This window comes from Periplaneta americana, chromosome 10 (assembly GCF_040183065.1).
Source record: "Periplaneta americana isolate PAMFEO1 chromosome 10, P.americana_PAMFEO1_priV1, whole genome shotgun sequence".
In the NCBI taxonomy this organism is placed as follows: Eukaryota; Metazoa; Arthropoda; class Insecta; order Blattodea; family Blattidae; genus Periplaneta; species Periplaneta americana.
This window is the reverse complement of record NC_091126.1, coordinates 69,883,057-69,905,314: the sequence shown is the minus strand read 5'-3', so window position 1 is coordinate 69,905,314 and position 22,258 is coordinate 69,883,057. Positions and strand designations below refer to the sequence as shown.

Genomic DNA, 22,258 nt, shown 5'->3' with positions numbered 1-22,258 from the left:
GAAACCACTCACTACATCTCGTATAGTCGGGGTTTGTGAGAGGCGGGCCTCGCACCTCGCATGCGTCGGTTCAGGAAAAACAAAGTTTTTCAGAATATTATAGGTTCTACTCCATTACACGCATAATAAAACAGTTCATCTCATTTGAATAAGAACATTATTAGAATATACACCTCCGTTTGTTAAGCGTCCTTCACGGATCCCCTATAGCCTATTTTGATTAGTTCAATATAATTATTGTTATTGTATGTAATTTTTGCTTGCAATAATAAACCTAACTTAGTAACAGTAATTAGTAACTTATTAAAAATACAAAATAATACAATAAAAAAATCAACCCTGCCAGGAAGCGAAATCTGGTTCTGAAACCAGAAGTCTTACCCTACGCTACACCAGTTCGCAACACCTGGTGTATTGTAGACATACATCACAGTATTGTCTTCGAACGCAATTAGTTTAACTTAAAAACATTACATTTAAACTACCAAGTGCCGGCCAATTCTTTTTAACCAAATTCTATCTGTCCCTGAAATGGTCGGATTTCTTGGCTTCAGCGCAAGAATTGCGAAGAAAATAACTGTAGCTGGATTGTATTCAAGTACTGTACTGTGAATTCTCTGTACAGTGTCCTCTGTTTCGCATTGTGAAGTAAGGTAAGACACATGATGTTTACAGTACGGTTAGTTAGTCCTGACAGTCGCCGGCAAAGTGCGCCTGGGTCAGGTAAGTCCATTAAGTTACTCCAAGTGATGTTCAAGTTAGTCTGTCGCTTGCAGTCAGAGCGATCGGACGTCACATATGCGGTATAGCGTTGTGTTTTCAGTACAGTTAAGCTGTACTGCATTCCTTTACCGACCGCTCGCACTTATCTCTACTCCAGAATTCTCCCCACTACTCCTCCTACTTCCCCTCTTTCGCGTCGCTGAGCTGTCAGGAATAAATAATCCGTCTGTGCATTGCGTACGTCAAGCAGGCGCTGGTTTTGAAAGCGTGCTGCGCGACTGACCCGTTGTCAGGCGTTGAACTAAATCCTAGAAAACCTATGCGCGCCACGCTTGGTGTAACGAAAGTGTGATTTGGAAGTACGGGATTTTCGACAAGAACATGTGGTAGTTACAGTCTGAACTTAAACCCGTGCATACAGAAGTGTTTTGCACGGAAATAATACTTTCCCCATTTGACATTTGGGAAAATTTTCATTATAGAATATTAGTTCCTAACTTATTTATGCATGTTTTGATGTGGTCTATTACGCCCTCGTCATCGAAGACGGCATTTAGTATTCATCCTATATATAACGACAATGGTGTCCCCTAACCTTTGTGTAATTGTTTCTGTGGTATTTGACGTGATTATTTAGTAGCTACACTAGTTACATTTACTGTAGACAGAATAAATCATGATTGAATAAAATTAATGAAAATCAAATCAACTCAGAAAGATTGGATAATTTCTTGTCCTACCTTGAACGACGAGCTTCACGATGGCTTCGGGCTTCGGGCGATTGTTGACGAGACAACTGTACTCCGCGCTATCCTCGGCGGTCACGGGGTGAAAGTGCAAGGCGAAAGTGTCCGGGAGCAGTGTGATGCGGTGCCGATGCTCCCACACGGTGGTGCTCTCCCCCATATACTCCACGAGCTTGATGTGTGAGCGCCACTCCAGCATGAGCACCAGAGAGTGCTCGGTCACTCCCGGACACGCTAGAGTGACATTAGACCCTGCTTCCGACAGCACGGTCTGCAGGGGGATCGCAGTCACATCTGCAAGAACACAAAGAACATCATTACTCGAATGTCCCGTAATGTTCTTCGTCATGGCAAATAATGGATGGAGAAGTCTGTAAAAGAGACACGAGATTAGTTGCAAAAAAACATTCTCAAGTTTGGCATAAGTAACTGTACGTACGTTTATGTGGGATGTTTAACAGTAATAACTGAAGTCCATTGTATGGTCACAGATCCAGTGGAAACATGTTAGCTATGTACAGAAAATAACGTAACAGTACGCTGCAGGTTAGTCCATTTAGTTTCTGTGGTCCGTCCCAGGGATCTGTGGACTAACTTCACGCATATGGTGCCGGAGTGTACTGTGGGCAGCATCAGCTCGAGGCCGCTAAGGGATAAGATACTTGTGGTAGAAGGTAGAGTAGACTTCAGATAGAAATGACCCAATCCCTGCTAGCTTCGTTGAACCAACACCTTCCCCCAGAACGATTATTGACCCTAGCCCTCCAACATACCACTTGAGCAGAGATCTTGTTTCGTCTTTCTACTTTACAGATTCCTGCGACGGACCATAGCATAGTATGAGAGCACAGCTGGTTAGTTACTGGGGTTTAAAAAGGGCGCGTCAGCTACTCTTGCTCTTTGCGCCCTTATCTAAAATTTTTCAAAAACAAAAACATAAACAATACAATAGGCTAAATGTCAACACTAAACTAAAACATGTTTTCACAGTAAAAAGGAAGTATACAAATGGAGTATCCACAAAGTGATTCGTAAAAAATCATGAAGTGAGCAGTTCTCGGACCCTAGGTAGTATTTAAAAAGAAACAATAAATTAAGACAAATACCACAACAGATGAATTATGTGGCGTATTTCAAACCAATAAAGTTTTAAAAAGTATTCGTGTGTAAAATTTCCGAAATGTCAAGTATGTTAGAAAAATTTATAAAACAACGAAAGTAACCTCCTGATGTAAAAGTGTCCGGAGGATAAGCAAAACTAGTCAAATCACCCTGTCAAGTCCTGTATTCGATAAAAATCTCAGAACTGCAATTGTACAATTAAAATCATCTGCAAGAGCATCACGCAGAGTCGGCCGAATTCCACATTGTCGACAGTCACGGCCATATTTCCTCAATGCAATAAAGAAATGTTCGGCCGTAATTGGTACATGGCATATCTCACACTCCGGTTGAGATTCGCCACTTAGGGGGTTTCCATGTGTCAGCCGACAGTGGCCAATCTTCAATCGGCCAACCCTCTTCGTGTCGTGACGCTCTTGTTGACGAATCCAAAACTGGGACGGTATTCTTTATACTTCATAATCTATTTCCCTCTTGCGCAGACCATTCTCGTTCCCATTGTCACCATATTGTATATTTCAAGTAATTTTGAATATCTTGCCACCTCTAGCGCCAATACACCTCAGATTCATTCATAGCAACATCCCTTGCTGCAGCATCCGCGGCCTCATTTCCTGGAATTCCTACATAACCAGGAATCCACACTACAACAATCTCAGAATCAGAGCTTAGGAATGTGTGGAAGCACCGCTAGTAGACAAGTTGCGTTTTCAGTACTTTTCATTTTCGCTACTCGGTTCTTAGGCAAGTACTTCAAAGATCTGTCCACTAGATGACTATTTTGTATGTGGAACTTAAACAGTGGCGCTGCGATTTTATGTTGTTACTATGTGGGAAAGAGGTTGACATACTTTATGACTTTTTTCCGTTTCTCTTTTTCTGTTTTTTTTTTTTCTGTTTTTCCGCTTTTCTTAAACTAGTACGTAGAGAAGGCGGGACTCGAACCCACAATCGTTAGGACCAAGCGATAGAGACATGCCGTGCCCCTACCGCTTGAGCCATCCAGGTCGGCATGACTAAAATAAGAGGCGACCGTACTGCACAGGTGACGTAACAGAGACGCGCTGTGCATTAGTACAAGCAGCTGCCGTTCCACAAACAGACTGGTCGGCTGTAATCGTCAAAGGAAATATTCCCTGATGCACTTCTAAAGAGTCCTCTGAAGTTAAGTATTTAGGCATAATTTTCGATAATCATTTAAAATGGAAGCAACACATTAATTACTTGTGTAATAAATTACGTAAAATAGTATATTATTCTGTTTTATTGAGGAATTACTTGTCAATAAGTTTATTACGTAAAATATATTTAACTTTATTTCAATCGGTAATTATGTATGGAATTATAGGATGGGGTAGCTCATTTAAATCCAATTTTAATTACAAAAGAAAATAATTAAAATATATCTTCATAAACCTATTGATTTTCCATCTCGATATTTGTTTCTAAACTTTAATGTACTTAACGTAAGACAAATTTATTATATTGTATTAATAAAATTCATACATAAAAATCGAAAAAAAAAATTGAATTGCATTCTCATAGTTATGAAACAAAAGGTATGAATTCTTTAACATTATTAGAACCAAAATGCAACACTGTTACAGTATTTAATCATAGTAGTAATTTAGGCCCAAGAATATATAACAAATTTATATTTAAATATCCTAATCTTGTCAATTCGAACAGTTCTAGTATTAAATTTAAAAAGTTATGTATGGATTTTTTAAAAATTGAAAAATTGTAAATTTAAATTTATATAATATAATTGCAAATTGTATTGTATAACTATTAATTATAATTGTATTGTATAATTATTAATTTCAATTCAGGAATCTGCCCCTGAGCACGAGTTCTACTCTTTCAGGGGCAAGCTAAAGTTTCTCTGTATATTTTATATTACAATTATTAGCAAAATAATAAATAAATAAATAAATACATTAGAACACTTACAGAAAAAGTAAATGAACACCAGCAGCATTTACCATTTCTTCAATGTTCTAAAGAAAAGTTCAGAGTGACCTGCAATTGTAGCATAATGGATACTTTGGGCAGTTGTTCCAATGTAGAAATCTGAGATATTTGAGACTTCAGTTTTCACAAATTCTTATCTCTGACGTTGCTAGCTCGCCCTCCCCAGTAGTTTTACCAAGTTAATTTAGCACACTTTTTCTACTTTTATTGTAATTCATAATTCAATTTCGCATTTGATATTATCTCATATTTTAGTGTATTATGCGATACTTAAATGTTGTTACATCAGATCAAGTTAGTCTAAACTGTTATTTTCAAATTAAGTAAAATGTATACATAATAAATCTCGAATGTCAATCTTACTAATGTTATTAATTACAATTATAACGAGTACGAGTATTACCCTGATTTTCAATATATTTGTTCATTACTCTGTAAAATTGTAATCTACCGGAAGAATTTCCACATTACGACTCCTCACCTCAATTTCCATGATTATAATTGAGCAAAATTCTGTAACTTTTTGCCGTCGCAATAATAATAATAATAATAATAATAATAATAATAATAATAATAAATATAATCATTTACACAAACAATTTTAGAATCAGAGTTTTTTATATAAAAAATGACGCTTTGTCAGGACAAAGGAAAACATTTATGAGAAATATTTTCATGCTACTCAAACCTTACTAAGAATGAGTATCAACTAGGGCACCCAAGAAACAGTGATAACATCTTTATTAGCAGACATGTTAGGTTTTCAACAATTCTGGCATTTCTAAGAAATGCCGTGATATTTTACCGACAGTAGTTGTACGTGTGTGCAATCATACTACAAAATCAGTTGTCATACGAAGTGGAGCTAAGAAGTTGTTTTAACACGTAATTCTGATATTAAGTAGGAGTTATATAGGGTGCGACAGTGGGATATGACGGTTTTTATAGCCCTGTTGTGGGACACTCAGGACAAATTAATAGGAAACACATATATAGGAAATAATCTAGTGAAATGCAATTTATTAATGTCTGATTACTTTTTAAAAACTACATTTCGTAAGTAGCTTCCACGGCAACGAATACATTCCTTGCAATCTACTATGAAAGTTCTGCATAACTCTCCCCAACAAAACAGTTTTGTTTCATCTGGATGATAGTGCGAGGCTTGTTGCGACACACCCTACTTTTGAGATAACCCCATAGCAAATAATCTTCCGCAACCAGGTCAGGAGATCTTGGCGGCCAGGCAATGTCTCCAAATAGTGAAATTATTCGTCCAGGAAACATGTTACGCACAAGCAGCTCATTAAACCATGAGCGTGTTCGGTGATTAAGTCCTATGGGGTTATTTCAACAGGGCTTGCTCCATCATCCAGCTGAAACAAAACATAAGGAACGAACCTGTTTTGTTGGGGTGAGTTATGCAGACCTTTCATAGCAGATTGCAGGAATGTTTCGTTTCCGTGGAAGCTACTTACGAAATGTAGTTTTTAGAAAGTAATCAGACATTACTAAATCTCATTGTACTAGATTACTTCCAGTATGTGTTTTATTTTAATTCATTCAGAGTGTCTCACAACAGGGCTACAAAAACCGTCATATCCCGTGCCATGCTGGTGTTACGTGGACAGAGTATAAAACGAAAAAAGAACAAAGTGCTGAGACTAGTTAAAGTTTAATTGTGTTAATAAACATGTCACGAGAGTATCCACGACAACTATATCAGTTCGCCTGGATTGGCTCACCAAACGAGTACACATGAGCCACCCCCGTAAATAGGATCTTACCCCCAGCGCAGGAGGCCTTTGCCCAACATTACTAGCATTAATTCATTTCAATGGGAATGACATGGATTGATGTTTATTCACTTAGTTATTTAACAACGCTATATCAACTACTAGGTTATGTAGCGCCGGTGGGATTGGTGATGGCCAGATGGTAGGCTATTCGGCGAGATGAGACCGAGGATTCGTCACAGATTCCTTGACATTCGCCTTCGCCTTCACAAAAATAAACATATAGAAAATTTGTAATTTTTTCCAGCCTCATTCACAAAATTCTATTTTCCTCCATTTTAAAAAAGGATGGGTCAAACTGTTTTTCCAAGCATGTCTTCAACTAGAGAAATAAATCAGTTATTGGAAAACAATATAAATTATTCCTTGCAAAGAAATATATTTATTGATAAGTGCATTTATTGATGCATGATAAATTATACAAACTCGTGTACACAAGATCCTTCGCACGAGCCCGTACGGCCATTCGTGCTGTAACTATGCACAGTTTGAATCTTCAAAGAAAACAAAAATAATACTACTAATAATAAAATAGTAAAACAACAGTTATTATTACTACCGTTATCATTAATTATCACAATTACAACTAATCTAACTTCAAACCAAATTTCACAAAAATAATAAAAATAAAATAAATGTAAGATGAAAAGAGAGAGAAAAAACACAGTGAAATATATATATAAACAATTCAATTCCTTATTGAGACTGCACGAAATAATCCAACTAATAAATATAAAGGTAATACATAAAAAAACATACACACGCGATAAAATACAAATAGAAAAAAAAGACACAATAAATACAAAAATAACATTATCCACTAATTACTTCATCATTCCAACACTAATTAATAACTCTTTCCCTTATTTTCTCGGCTCCCTCCCCCTCGGCCAGTTCCACCCTCAACTGTCGAACTTTTTCCATAAATTTTCCCACACTGTCACAAAAGTTACCGTTATTTAACATATTGTATGTTGCCAAGTGCCCCCTGCTAGATGTAATGAATGACTCTGGCAGGAATCGTTTCCTCAGAGCTTCTGTGGCTTCACACTCCGACAAAATGTGGTGTGATGTCTCGCCTTTACCGTAAAGAGGACATATTCTCGCCCCCTCTTCCTTGACGGTTTTAAGTGCCCTCCAGGCTCCTAGACGAAACCAGATTAAACCCAGTGTACCTTCTTTGCTACCTCCATAGAGATAAAGTTCGGCCCCCCAATTTGTTTTTATCATCGATTGGATCTCCAGAGCAACCTTATCCCTACATTCCCCTTCTGTTATTTGCCTGTCTATATCCTTCAGGCGTTTCTTGACTTTCCGCCAGACATTTCGCTTGTTCCTGCAATCTTCCCCGATTATAAATCCCATGCCTATTTCCTCCAACCCTCTGCATAATCTACCTGCCCAGGTTACTTGGTTTCTCCTCTCGAGTTGCTCCCTATAACAGACCGCTCTAATAAGAGACTGATCTCCATGCACAATCCTCAAGTAGTACTTTAAAACTTTTATCTTGCATTCTATTGAGTCTCTATGGTGTCCGAATTCTCTTAGGATTCCGCTGTTAGCCGTTCCCCTCCCCACCCCCGCTATCCGTTTTAAAAAGTCGCTTTGTACCTGGTTAAGTTTTTCCGTTGCAAAGAAGTATATAAACTTTGTAATACATAAATATACAAGGGACAAAATATAAAGCAGGTAAGTTGTAGACACAAACATAAATATATTAATTTTTATTCACGTATAACGGAAAATAATGTCCGAGTATCAGGTAGGGGAAAGATCAATAAAACAAAAGTATCGGTAAGATAAAAATATAACCGCGTTTAATTCTGCAATGCGTGGCCAAACTTCAGGAGAGTTTCTGCTTTCAGAATTGCGACCATTTGGACAATGCGGGGATTTAAAGACGTTGTAGATGGAGGCAGATACATTGTGCGGTCCCCATGCTCACTTGGTCTAACTGCCACGTATTTCTGTCCGTGGGGGTATTTAAAATGTGTTTCTCGTGCCATTGAAGTTAAAAATGTAGCAGAACTAACAGCTACAGTGGTACAAAACACGCAGAGCGAGTTCGCAACACTCCGGCGGTTTTTCAACGCTTTCGTCGATGTAAATACGTAGCAGCACACCAAACTGAACACGCGCTTCTGAAAGAACATCGTATATTCAAAACCATGTGTTGTGGAAGAGTATTCGTAAATTAATTTATTGTAATGAATAATTAATTATCATTCATTTTAAAGGCACGAATAATTGTCATTTATAATATTAATAATATATTAGAATCTGATATTCACGGGCAAAAAGAACACGCATATAAATGTAGTACATATATATAGTGAACCGTAAGTAATGCCATTAATTTCAAGGGGTTATTATTTGAGATGTTTGAAACAGAAAAAGTAAAACACAGTTTTGCTCGTTTTTGCTACCTTTGCGAGAGAAAAAAAGTTTTATATCAAACATTTCAGAAATTTGATCCGAATAAATGTAACATATCTTAAAATTCGTTTGCAGAACGAAAGGTTACATTGGTTATGATCAAATTTCTGCACATTTAAAGAACAAAACTACAATTATTTCAATCATTTATTATCATAATACTGTCCGTGCAACTTATCTAGGCAGCTGGGTTCTCTAGTGCTCTGTCACTGTCCCGTAGCTATCTGCTAGTTACCTGACCATCGCTGCAGCAGTTGTACGCACAGTTACAAAAACATCATTCGGTATTTATTTTCAGTGTATTACATTGGATATGGTAGGTGAAAGTGCATAGATTCACAAAATAACAAATATAAATAAATAACATTTTTCTTCTCAGTATACAATACAGTATAATCACAACTTCAATAATTACAATTCGTATCTGACCGTGAACGACTGATGGTATGCGATACATAAAGTATTTCTAGTAGAAGAGCTACAGGTCTGTTACAGGGCCGTACGCAAGGGGAGAGGTTACCGGGCTTGAACCCCTCCCTCTTGAACTTTAAAATAAAATTACATATATTTTATTACATTTGATTGTTTCCATGGATTTTCCTGTTATGTTAAGTGCACATATAATTGTATAAGTGTAATGACACAAGCATTTTTATTATAAAAATTTAAACCCAAGTTAAAATTTGTTAAAAATCGGATGGCTGTGGAGAAATTATGTTTCAAAGATTTTTTATAAGGGTATTCGTGAATATATTCTACTAGAATATAGTATAATATTAATAAATATACCGTAAAATAATAATAATAATAATAATAATAATAATAATAATAATAATAATAATAGGCCTACTGCACAGTACACTTGTAAACTGAACTAGCATAATGGAAATTCAATCAATACATTTCCGGAAACACGCAATGTAATGTTTTACATAAAGCAATTTTTATGTCGAAAAGAAAGCAAAGCCAGCAAAATTGTATTCACCTTTTTTCTTTTAATATCTCACAGAATAACTTCCTGAAATGAATGACATTACTTACGGTTCACCCTGTATAAAAGAAGTCTCTCTCCACTAATATTTATTTTATAACTGGACAAAATAATCAAAGAATGGAATTCATTAACATCCCCGGGAGTATACATTAATATAAACACAGCATTACAAACGCTTTCTTCTTCAAATTACAAAATATTGATGGGAGAGAGTGAAGGTAATTTGAATCTCTTTTCAAACTGCAATATATTCTCACAAACTACTACATAAACATTTTAGAATTTGACACTTAGTCAATGACAGTAACTGGAAGAACACTTTCTATATTTAAAACATTCACAAATATAATTACGTAATTAGGAACATTAAAACCAAACGATTGAGATAGGCAGAGCACGTAGCACGTATGGGTGAATTCAGAAATGCATATATAGTTGGGAAGCCTGAGGGAAAAGGACCTTTGAAAAGGCCGAGACGTAAATGGGATGATAATATTAAAATGGATTTGAGGGAGTTGGGATATGATGCTAGGGACTGGGTTAATCTTGCTCAGGATAGGGACCAATGGCGGGCTTATGCGAGTGCGGCAATCCGTATTTTCGCCCTGGCTCCTGAAAAATTACACTTGCACGGCTAGTAGGCTATATACACAGAGCTGCAGTTAGCCCTATGCTAAAGTGGAAAACGTCGTAACATACACACTAGAGACAAATATCCACTGTTGTCGTAGTAATTTCATGTCCTCAACAGTAATTAAATAATAATTATTGATTTCATTTCTTACAAGACTTTTTCTTGGAAATTACTCTTATTTTTAAGAGAAAGAAATTTTGAACTTAGGTAATAAATCGGACAAAACAAGGAAATATGCTAACATGTGTATTGAAATATGTAAAATGAAAATTGATATGCACTTAAAAGAAAAAAACCTAGCAAATATGTAAAATAAAGTTGCATTTATTCGAACGCAAAAACCATTATTGGTAAAGATCCATTTTAATTTTTCAATATGCCAAATCAATAAAATAAAATGCAACTGAATGATATTCTGTGGTCTAGTAATAATAATAACAATAATTTATTGGATAGTAGAATTATGGCAATTTCACCAATACGCCCTACAGTAGAATGTAGTGCTAACATGTAACACAGCAAGAAATATGATATGATTACCGACACTTCGAATATATCGACAATACACTCATCACCATCGTCATAACCATCATGATCATCATTACCAGACTCATCACAATCCATTATTTTGCATCATAAATTATGCATAAACTCTGAATATTGAAAGAATATCCCCGATCTGATGTTAGTCTGGAGTATCGACCTTTATTAGAGACTGAAATTAAAACTTGTTTTGAACAATAATGCATGTACGCAAAATGGTATGTTTAAGAAACCCGTATTTTGAGAAAACTATATCAATCATTTTAGTTGGTTATTTAATGACGCTGAATCCTGTACTACATTATTAGCGTAGATGGAATTTGCGACGTGGAGAAATTATTTGGAGAGATGAGGCCGAAGATTCGCAATATATTACCGGTAGGGTAAAGTTTCCTATTTCCGTGATACCCTAATCCCGTGATACTTTTTTTTAACTGAATGTCAGTCAAAGCTTGGTCGTTCGACCATAGCGTCAGACATCTTTCTCGAAAGATTGCATCTTTCGCCTACTTTTGAGACATCGGTGAACTTCCTAGCAAGATACCCAACCCCGTGACATTCAATGAAAAAAAACGTATCACGGAATTAGGAGTATCAAGGAATTAGGCAACTTTACCCTTCCTTATAAAGCTAAAATGGAAGTGGGGAAGACACGTGGCAAGGCTAAATCCAGAAAGATGGGCGTACGCAGCTACAATGTGGGATCCATACACGGGGAAGAGAAGACAAGGGCGACCAAGGCGCAGATGGGCAGACAAACTCGCAGCAAGGGCCGGAAAACAGTGGTCAAGAATAGCAAGAGACAGGAAAAACTGGAAAGAACTAGAGTAACACTTAAGGGGACACTCAACTATATTTTGGAACTTTTTTCCTATTTGACCAATCTTTTTCAAATTTGGAGAAAAAGTTTAATATACACATGGAAAGTAACATGCAACATCTCAGCTCATTAGATCTAATACTTTTCAAAATAAAAAATATTTCAATTTTTAATCAATCATTAATTGAAATATCACTTTTAATTATCATTTTTTATTTTTTGGCTTTGTGCATTTGACTGTGACTTCTCAATGAATAGGGGAAGAATTCTGCATATTGATTTAGTTCTGTCACGTAAATTAGTGTAGAAATTTAATTTTTCATTTCTATGACACTTTTTCTCCAATTTTTAAGTTGAGTGTCCCCTTAAGTGAAGTGAACAATGTACAATCCAAACTGTAACTAGCTTATAAGAGGAACGTTAGTGTCAGTGATATATATATATATATATATATATATATATATATATATATCAGAATGCCACAAGTCTTACTTGGAATGGCTCACCAAGTAAGTTACATCGAGCCACCCCTTTCTTAGGAGGCCTTTGCCCTACACGGGACATTACCAGGCTATTCATTCATTCATTAATATTCGCTTTTCAGGTGCGGAAAAAAAATCCAACAAGGTAATCTTTCCAAGCGTATAGGCTATCAATAATATAGAGGTTCTAAAAAATAAACGTTAGTAATGGTGGGGCTGAAAGTATGCCTAGTACTCCTACGTTTTGGTTATTTTTAGTAGGTTATTTTACGACGCTTCATCAACAGCTTAGGTTATTTAGCGTCTGAATGAAATGAAGGTGATAATGCCGGTGAAATGAGTCTGGGATCCAACACCGAAAGTTACCCAGCATTTGCTCACATTGGGTTGAGGGAAAACCCCGGAAAAACCTCAACCAGGTAACTTTCCCCGACCGGGAATCGAACCCAGGCCACCTGGTTTTGCGGCTAGACGCGCTAACCGTTACTCCACAGGTGTGGACACGCTTTGGTTTTAAGTGATTTAAAGTACATACTAGAGGATTGTGGAGATGCAGATGCGAGTATTTTTCGTACTGGCAGCCATAATGCAAACTAAATTCAGCATGTTTTGCTATTAGACTTATGTAGAAGATAGTAAATATCAATACCTTAAAAACAATATACTTTGCATACTCACACCCGGTAATGAGTTTTGGAATAATATTCTGGGGAAATTCCACAGATAGTAACAGTATATTCCTACTACAGAAAAGAGTAATTAGAATAGGCCTAATAGTAGGTCCAAATCTAGAAATCGTGCAGGACTTTTTTCAAAAAAACTACAAAAAATGGCCACGGCTTGTCAGTATATTTTTTCTTTAATAATCTTCCTCGTATGTAATCGTGAAAACTTTGTAATTAATTCAACAGTTCATAGCATAAATACGCGTCAAAAATGACTTTCGTACTCCATCGGTGTGTCGTGCTATCAAAAAGGAGTACGTTATATGTCAGTAAACATTTTCAATAATCTCCCTATCAATATAAACAATAAAACTAAACACATAAGATTATTTACGGCCAAATTAAAGAAGTACCTAATTTCTCGCGCCTTCTATTCTGTAAGAGAATTCATGACATTCTAAAACGCTTCATAAAATTGATACTAAAACTTTGTGTTGCACTAGTAGACTATACTGTAAACCTCTTCTGTTACATATTTCAACTAGTCTATGACTATAAATTAAGGGCCGTATACATAGATATTCTTAGCGCGGGTTTCCGGTAGATGATCTGCGAACTAACGTCTTTCGTATTCATAAACCAGTGTTAGCAATATGATATATGAATCCTGTACAAGTAACCAGTCGATAGCCGGGACTAGTTTAGCACGCTCGTAGCGCGGGCTAGCGAAATGTCTATGAATAGCACCCTAAGACTTTATAGTAGTATTAATTTTTTTTTTTACTTGTTCCATATTCTAGCTGTGAAGCCATGTATGAATACCATGGAATGTTAATAAATAAAATAGAATACAATACAATACAGAAGTGACAACAGTGACAGTGTGTGTCTACTCTGTCTGGTACAGTACGATTATTTAGTCCTGACAGTCGCCAGAGATGTGCGCGTGGGACAGGCGAGTCCATTTAGTTACGCCAAGGGATGTTTGGTTTATTCACTCGCTTGCCTTTACCGACTTCTCGCCCTTATCTCTACTCCGGAACTCTCTCCACTCCTCCGATTACTTCCCCTCTTTGGCGTCGCTGAGCTGTCAGGACTAAATAATCGGTCTGCACTCTCTTTAGTGTAACATTTTTACGGTTGCGCTGGTATGTGTCATGGTGAGTACAAAAGTGCTGGTTATGTTATCTACGTTCATAAGAGAATCAACGCTGGTGGCGGTGATGGTGTCTGCAACGATAGTGCCCGATATAGTTTTCACAGTTGTAGTGAGGGTGAATGTAGTGGTAGTGTTAATGGCGGAACTAATGACGATGACAATGATGTTGATATAACGTTTTACTGTCCATAATGTCCGTCGTATTTGTAATGACGAGTGGAAAGTTAACGTCATCTAGTAACATAATCATAGTCTTTATTCACTGACATTACAATTGGTCTAGCTGGAACCCCCTTCCGGATTTTTGGAGTAGCTCTTTGGGCCCCCAATCATTCCTCTAAAGGACAGAACCTCATACCTCTGAAATCAAGACCGTAGTGTGCAAATGAAAAAAGACTTGGCCATTCAAGTTAGGTCTATATTGTAACTAGAGATGAACAACGATCGAGAAAGCGAGACTAACAACGCCCGCAAAGCCGAAAACCAGCACAACAATGCTGTATTACGTCGCGTCCTTGACGTAAGGACTGGTTATGAGTGTTACGAGACTCGAGATTGATCACTCCCGAAATCCCGAAGTCAAGCAGTCTTGAATCGCCACAGTTTTTTATACCTGCCTGAACTTTTATCTACTTTGGCAAGTGTTATATATATGTATAAACAATCAAGTAGCCTATTTGAAATGAAACATCATCTCTACCTTTCAGTGTATAATAATCCGTTCCCCAGTCTTTATTTAATTTCTAGGCCCTTATTAAAAGGCTAGGAATATTTTTCGTATGTTTAAGATCAAGTGTGCAAATATATATATATATATAGTTCTTTCTCTTTCTTGTGTTCTAGATGTAAAATTATCCATGGAAGAAAGTAGCAAGTGTCGATGTATGGAGAAATACGAGGAAACATCCCTTAATAATAAGCAAATACACGGAAAATAAAATACCGGAGAAGATTGCAAAATTAAAAAATAGAAGGAAGGAAGTATTAAGGGAAAGTACAGTTACTGAGCTGACTAATAAATTCAATTTTGGAAGGTACGCTTTTTCTAGACTCACAGATAATAACATGTTTGACTTAGTTAGAAATTATTTGGATATCTTTTTTATTTCTAAATTTAATAGTTTTGAAGGTACGTCAAAAGAATATTATGAAATAAAATTAAGGAATGAAGGCTTACCTACGAGAGAGAGCTTGTATGAATTGAATAAATTTTTTTGTAAGGAAAGAGGTATGGAAGAAACTAGAATTAGGGATGATTTAGATATGCTAGCTGAACATTGTAGATTGAAGAGAGAATTACATCTTAGGAAGGTAAACCAATACTGATGGTACCAATATTCTAGAATGAGTTGAGTCTTGCACAATAACTGAAAGCTAGTGCAAGATAAAACAAATTATGTAAATAGGTAAAATGTAGAAATTGTATTTAAATAATAATAATAATAATATATATTTTTTTGTAAAATTGTTGTCTGTAATGTGTCTGTGATGTATTATATAATAAATTATCAAAATTATCAAAAAATATCATATGATAAAACGGGAACATTTTCATAACTAAGATACTGATCTCCTTTGTCTTTATGTCTCAACATTTATAATGCTATTTATTTCAGTGATGTATGTTATTCAAAGTTACGAAATATTTCCACGCCGACCAAATGCTACTTCGAGAATGATGAGCGAGACTCGAAGCGCACGAGAATGACGAGGCGAGACCCGAAAGATAAGTGCAACGAACACAGCGAGCGAGAGCGGCAGTTAGTTTTGTTCATCTCTAATTGTAACACTGTATTAAAGAGCAATCTCACTTCTTAAGTGTTTAAAAAGATTCGTAACATTTAGGATACGTGTATATCATGCGAAGAGATTAGACCTATTTTCCGTCTACAGATTGATTATTGATTCTATTCATAACCATATGCATGGATGTACAAGCCAGATACAATTACATTACAAAGAAGATACGCAATAGGATTAAGAAAACACTAAGAATTTAATACATTAAAAATAATATAATCAAGTAGTATTACATACCGTACATCATAATTTGTAATTATTTACGGTTTTTTCACTGAATAAAAACATTGATCAGTTAAAATCTGGTCAACCTTCACTGTAAATTTTGCGTAAGGTAAAGTTTGTATCTGCAATGGTAACTTATTAAAACACGCAATGTCAGTATAGGCCGACGATTTTTCATGTTTCATAAGTCTATCATGTTTTATTGTAATCAAATGTGCATTTCACGTGTTATAATTATGATAATCTAAATTCTTATTGAATTTATTCTCATTCTGTTTAAAGAAAATTTAGTATTTGTAAATGTAAATGGATGGAAATGTTAAAATTTTATATTGTTTAAAACAAGGTTTGCATGAGTCAATAATCTTTAATTAAAATTTTTAGTAAGTTATTTTACGACGCTATATCAACATCTTAGGTTATTTAGCTTCTGAATGAAAAGAAGGTGATAATGCCGGTGAAATGAGTCCGGGGTCCAGAACCGATAGTTACCCAGCATTTTCTCATATTGGGTCGGGGGAAAACCCCAAAAAAACCTCAACCAGGTAACTTGCCCCGACCGGGAATCGAACCCGGGCCACCTGGTTTCGAGGCCAGACGCGCTAGCCGTTACTCCACAGGTCTGGACCAATTTAAAAATCGATCGTATAATTCTTTTTTGTGCAATAAATACTCTATTAACATTTGTAGATTTAGGCCTACCCCATAAAGAACGGCATAATTGAAATATGCATAAGCAAATGAGTAGTACTGTTCTCCAACCAGGAGATAAACCGTGAAAGGAATGTGCTTACTATTGCGTCATCTATTGGAGCGAAGTAGATAAATAATATTAGAGTTATAAAATCAGTTTAAAAATCATGCGCTCTCCTGCATATGTTATTTCCTGTATGGAGGGATTAAGAGACCAGGGGCCGTATTCATAGACATTTTTAGCGCGTGGATGATCAGCGAAACTAACGTTTTTCGTATTCATAAACCAGTGTTAGCGATATGATATGATATGATATGATATGATATGATATGATATGATATGATATGATATGATATGATATGATATGATATGATATATGATATGATGTGATATATGATATGATATGATACATGATATATGCTATATGATATGATATGATATGATATATGATATGATATATGATATGAATCCTGTACAAGTAATCAGTCGTTAGCCGGGGCTAGTTTAGCACGCTCATAGCGCGGGCTAGCGAAATGTCTATGAATAGCACCCTAAGAGATTAACAGTGATCTAATTTTGTAACTAGGGTAGTATAAAAATATGTATATCAGTGTTATGGTTTGTGCTTTGAGAGATAGCCAATAGAGATACGAGTACCCACGTGTGTGACCTTATGACATTATATGGCATCAACATTCATTCACAGCATTACCCCGCTTCGTTTCATTGCCTGGAGACTTTCTCGTGGTTGGAGTACAGTAAATTGAAACCAATACTTTGGTATTTAGCATATCTCTCAGTTGCAAAATAGCAGAGCGACGAGGAATGATTTTCCCACAAGAAAGGAGAAAGTAATATCACAAATTTGGTATAATATGAAGAAGAAAAGTGAAAGAAATAAAACAAAGTGGTTTATTTTCAATTATAAATCAAGCCAAGTTGATAGTAACCCCAAAGAGACTAACCATACAAAGCTAGCCAAAAATGTTCCTGACGTCAAACTTTGCATATGCATACTGTATTCTCCGCAACGCTATGTACACGTGCTGGAAGAAGTCGCAGTAGCCGTCACAAAGTCCCAAGCTCACGTCACGAATTTGGTGTTAAGCTCAATTAATGTCATACGAAGACACGGGCTCTGTGTTGCCGAGTTCCCTGTGAGCACAAACAGAAGAACATTTTGATTGACAGCCTCCATAGAAGGCAATCAAGAATGCGTGTTACTCGAAAAGCCCTTATTCGAAACAGAGACTTTAGTGGAACCACAAAGTGGGTAAGACGGAGCTCCTATACAAACAAGCTGACCCAGCCAAAGCCCAGTCCAATATTTGAGCCAGCTAATTACAGCTGGTTCTTGTGCCTTTGATAACAGAAACTCTGCCGGCTTCCCGGCACGTGGAAGGCGGGTTCACACCTTTAGTTTATGATAGAAATAAACTTTTACATCTCAGATAGCTACAGCTAATTTCCAAGACAACTGTAACAACACTAGAGAACGAGAATTTTGATGTAAGCACCAATACAGAACACTTCGACTTTGACACTCCTTTTTAATTGTCATGTTCGCGCTAAATTGGAATATGCCTATGTAATTTGGTCACCCACTTGCAAATCACATAGTAATCAAATTGAAAAAATTCAAAAACGATTCTCTAGATATCTGTATTTTAGAAGATATCATTGTTCAGCCCTCCATAACAAAATTTCGTACAACAATCTACTTGCTGAATTTAATTTAATGTCTCTTGCCAGTCGTAAATTACTTGCTGAACAACTTTTATTATATAAAATATTCAACGGCCTACTGGATAATAGCGAAATATTATCACAAATCCAGATTAACGCTAGAACATCAGATTTTATAAAAAACCAAACACTTCATCACAAAAATTCACCAGTGTTAAAAATGTGTACAAATTTCAATGAAATATGTAAAACATGGGATCTAGATTTCTGCATTTATCACATGGAATACAAACATTTTCTTATTATTATACTGAAGGTAGTTGATTTTATATAATATTGCTATTTTTTACTCTGTAATTTGTCAATTATAGCTGTATTTTAGACTTTTGTCTATGATATCTATATTTAACTATTTTTCATTTATTTTATTTTGTATTTTTCATTTATATCTATATCTGTATCTTTTATTTAAGTAGTATCTATTTGTCTGTTCTTTTTTTCTTTCCTTTTCTCATTTTCCATTTGAATTTGCATTTACACTTGTATCTGTTTCATCTCTTTTTTCATGTTTTCTATGTTTTTTTTGTAAACGAATATCTGTACTGTCTATTGTAATTGGGGCTTTACCCTGTTACAGAAATAAATAAATAAATAAATAAATAAATAAATAAATAAATAAATAAATAAATAAATAAATAAATAAATAAATAAATAAATAAATAAATAAATAAGTAACTAATTAAGTAACTAAGTAGGTAAATAAGTAGGTAACTAAGTAAATAAATAAATAAATAAATAAATAAATAAATAAATGAATGAATAAATAAATATTCATGAAGATATACGGACAGATCTGGATGCTTCAAAATTATCCTCTTTCCTATTTTCTAACTTAAATATACATATATTTTTTATTGAAGTGTCATTCAGTATTAAAATAATGCGGTGTCATATTTTGAATTCATTTTATATAGAACAGGGGTGGGTGCGTTAGAAGTAGCAGGGGAGGTAAATAGAGAGAGGGGTTAGAAATACAATTCCATTCGATATTCTGAGCCGAGTTACCTGAGTAAGCGACGGACTGGCGAATTACAAACTTTTATCATGTTTGTCTTCTCTGTTCGGCTGAATAACATCGTTCCCCACATTTCATTTTTCAGAAAAGGAAACATTTAAAATAGAGTAGAACTCTATTATCCGTGGTAATGAAGGGTATATGTAAGTGAACGACCACAATTATTATCAGATAATTCAGGTTCTAATTTTCTAAAATTTTATAAGGAAATCAACTTACAATTGAACAAAAATTACAAGGTACCACAACAAGACTTATTAGAACCTAAATAATATCTGATAAAAGTATGAAAGAGATTACTGATAATATTTTTAAGAGTTCAATTTTTACTTTAAATTAAATTTTCCAAAATTTGAAAATTTTCACATATGAAGAGTCCACTGCAAGAATGATGGATGTCATATGGAATACATTTTGCAGGACAAGCAATTGAAAGTTTGAAATGCTTAGCGCTCAAAGCTTAACTGTGATTTTCCAGTCATTACTGGACAATGACTATTAGTGTTAATGCCATATAACTGTCTATGAACAGTACATTCTATATGTCTTAAGCTATGCATTGACAGTCTTGGTTCATTTTCGACAAGAAAGTGACATCCATCATTCTTGCAGTGGACTCTTCATATATTATTTGATAACTCCACAACCATTAGAGATAGAATTCTGAAATTTTATACATTGATACAACTTGAATTTATGCAAAGGGTAGACTGTAATAATGCCCGTTTCTTTGAAAATAGAAAAATTAGGTCACAAAATATTATGTAAATTTTAATATACAGGGTGTTTCAAAAATACGGGACATAATTTCAGGTATGTATTTCCCACATGTAGACAATCAAAATAGTTCATTACAACATGTGTCCGGAAATGCTTCATTTCCGAGTTATGGCCTTCACAACATTGAAATTCACCGGAATGTTTTTCTTTCCGCAGGTCGTTGCCGTCAAAGGAGACATTAAGAGGGCACTCTGACAGTTCATTCCGAGGCGAAGGTTACATTCAGTGTTGTATAGGCGTTAGACTGTGCGACATGTATTCAAATCAAGAGCTGGCAGAGATACACTTCATGTACGGTAAGGCGGACGGCAATGCTGCGCTGGCTCGTCGTTTGTACCAGGTGAGGTACCCACAGCGACAATGTCCAGATCGGAAGACATTTGTACGTCTCCATTACCGTCTGTGCGAGTATGGAAAATTTAACTCTCCTGGTTTGGGAAGGGGACGACCAAAATCTACAACTCCAGAAGTACAGGAGGAGATTCTGGAGGCTGTGAACATATCAGCACACGAAGGGTAGCGTTGCAAGTCAATGTTCCTCATACGACTGTCTGAAGACTGTTGAAAGAGTATCAATTGTATCCTTATCATTTGCAACGTGTACAGGCCCTGTCACCAGCAGATTACCCTGCACGAGTTAGGTTCTGTTAGTGGTTCTTGCAGCAGTGTGGTGTAAATCCGAACTTTCCTGCCTTAGTATTATTTACAGATGAAGCCCTCTTAATGTCTACTTTGACGGCAACGACCTGCGGAAAGAAAAACGTTCCGGTGAATTTCAATGTTGTGAAGGCCATAACTCGGAAATGAAGCATTTCCGGACACATGTTGTAATGAACTATTTTGATTGTCTACATGTGGGAAATGCATACCTGAAATTATGCCCCGTATTTTTGAAACACCCTGTATTTTATTTAGGACAAATAAAAAATTAATTGTATTAAAATAAACAACTCTACATGTCTGAGACTAGTCTACTTATCAGAAATAATTCTTTATTACATACATGAAAAATATTAAAGATGTCAGAGAGACCATAACAATGTTATGGTTACCAAATGATGTGACTGCAGATTTTTTTTCATACTCTGACAAAACTGGTTTGAAAAATATTATTAGTAACCTTTTTTATACTTTTATCAGAGATTTATGTTCGAATAAGTTGCAGAGCAGTCATTGGCCCTAGCCTTCCCACATACCACTTGCGCAAAGGGTCTTGTTTCGTCTTTCTACTCCACAGATTTTTGGAAAGGACCATAGTCATTGGTTTTATCATCAGCCACGAGAAAAAGTAATGCATACAGTAACTTTAAATCTTAACATTTAATATCCCATATACAGTACATGGAATAGGCCTACATAATACACATTAGGCCCACTGCTGGACATAAAATACATTTGGATTTTCTTTTTGCTCCATGAACTTAATAACAGAAATCACGAACACTTAATTAATATATATTAGATATTCATGTAAATACAATTGCTCTATAAAAACATTAAACAAAATATTAATGGAAAACATAGGTATAAAATATGTCTCTCCTTTCCACTTGTAAGGCTTGTTATGCGTAACATTCAAACAGCTGTATCTGCACATACATTGAAAATTGTATGTATGAACGTGAAATTAAATGAAAACTCTGATCGGCATTTGACTCGCTAGTCAACTCCTTCATACACAAGGAGGATGGAGGGTAAAGGCAAGATCTCCCTCCCCTTAGCCATCACTTACTCATTCAAAGTTAAGCAGTTTGGGCATCTTTCCCACCTACCTTCCCCTTTGCTGCGTACTGCGGCTGTATTTCATATGAGACAAACTTTGCCGACCACTGATTTAGAAAATAGTCGTAATTTCATTCCGCGCATAATTTTTTCCATTTGATTACTGAATCTAGACTGACTTT

At 35.7% G+C, this 22,258-nt stretch overlaps 1 protein-coding gene across 1 annotated transcript in view; it reads right to left on the bottom strand.

Moving 5' to 3' along the window:
* Window positions 1-871: 871 nt before the first annotated feature.
* The window catches only part of LOC138707727 (uncharacterized), a 357,450-nt gene continuing 336,063 nt past the window's right edge, over window positions 872-22,258 (bottom strand). Inside the window, exons 2-3 of the mRNA XM_069837593.1 lie at window positions 1,464-1,763; window positions 872-927 (exon numbers count right to left, since the gene is read on the bottom strand). Of these exons, the coding sequence (XP_069693694.1) occupies window positions 872-927; window positions 1,464-1,763 (356 nt within the window). The remainder of the gene's footprint in view (window positions 928-1,463; window positions 1,764-22,258) is intronic.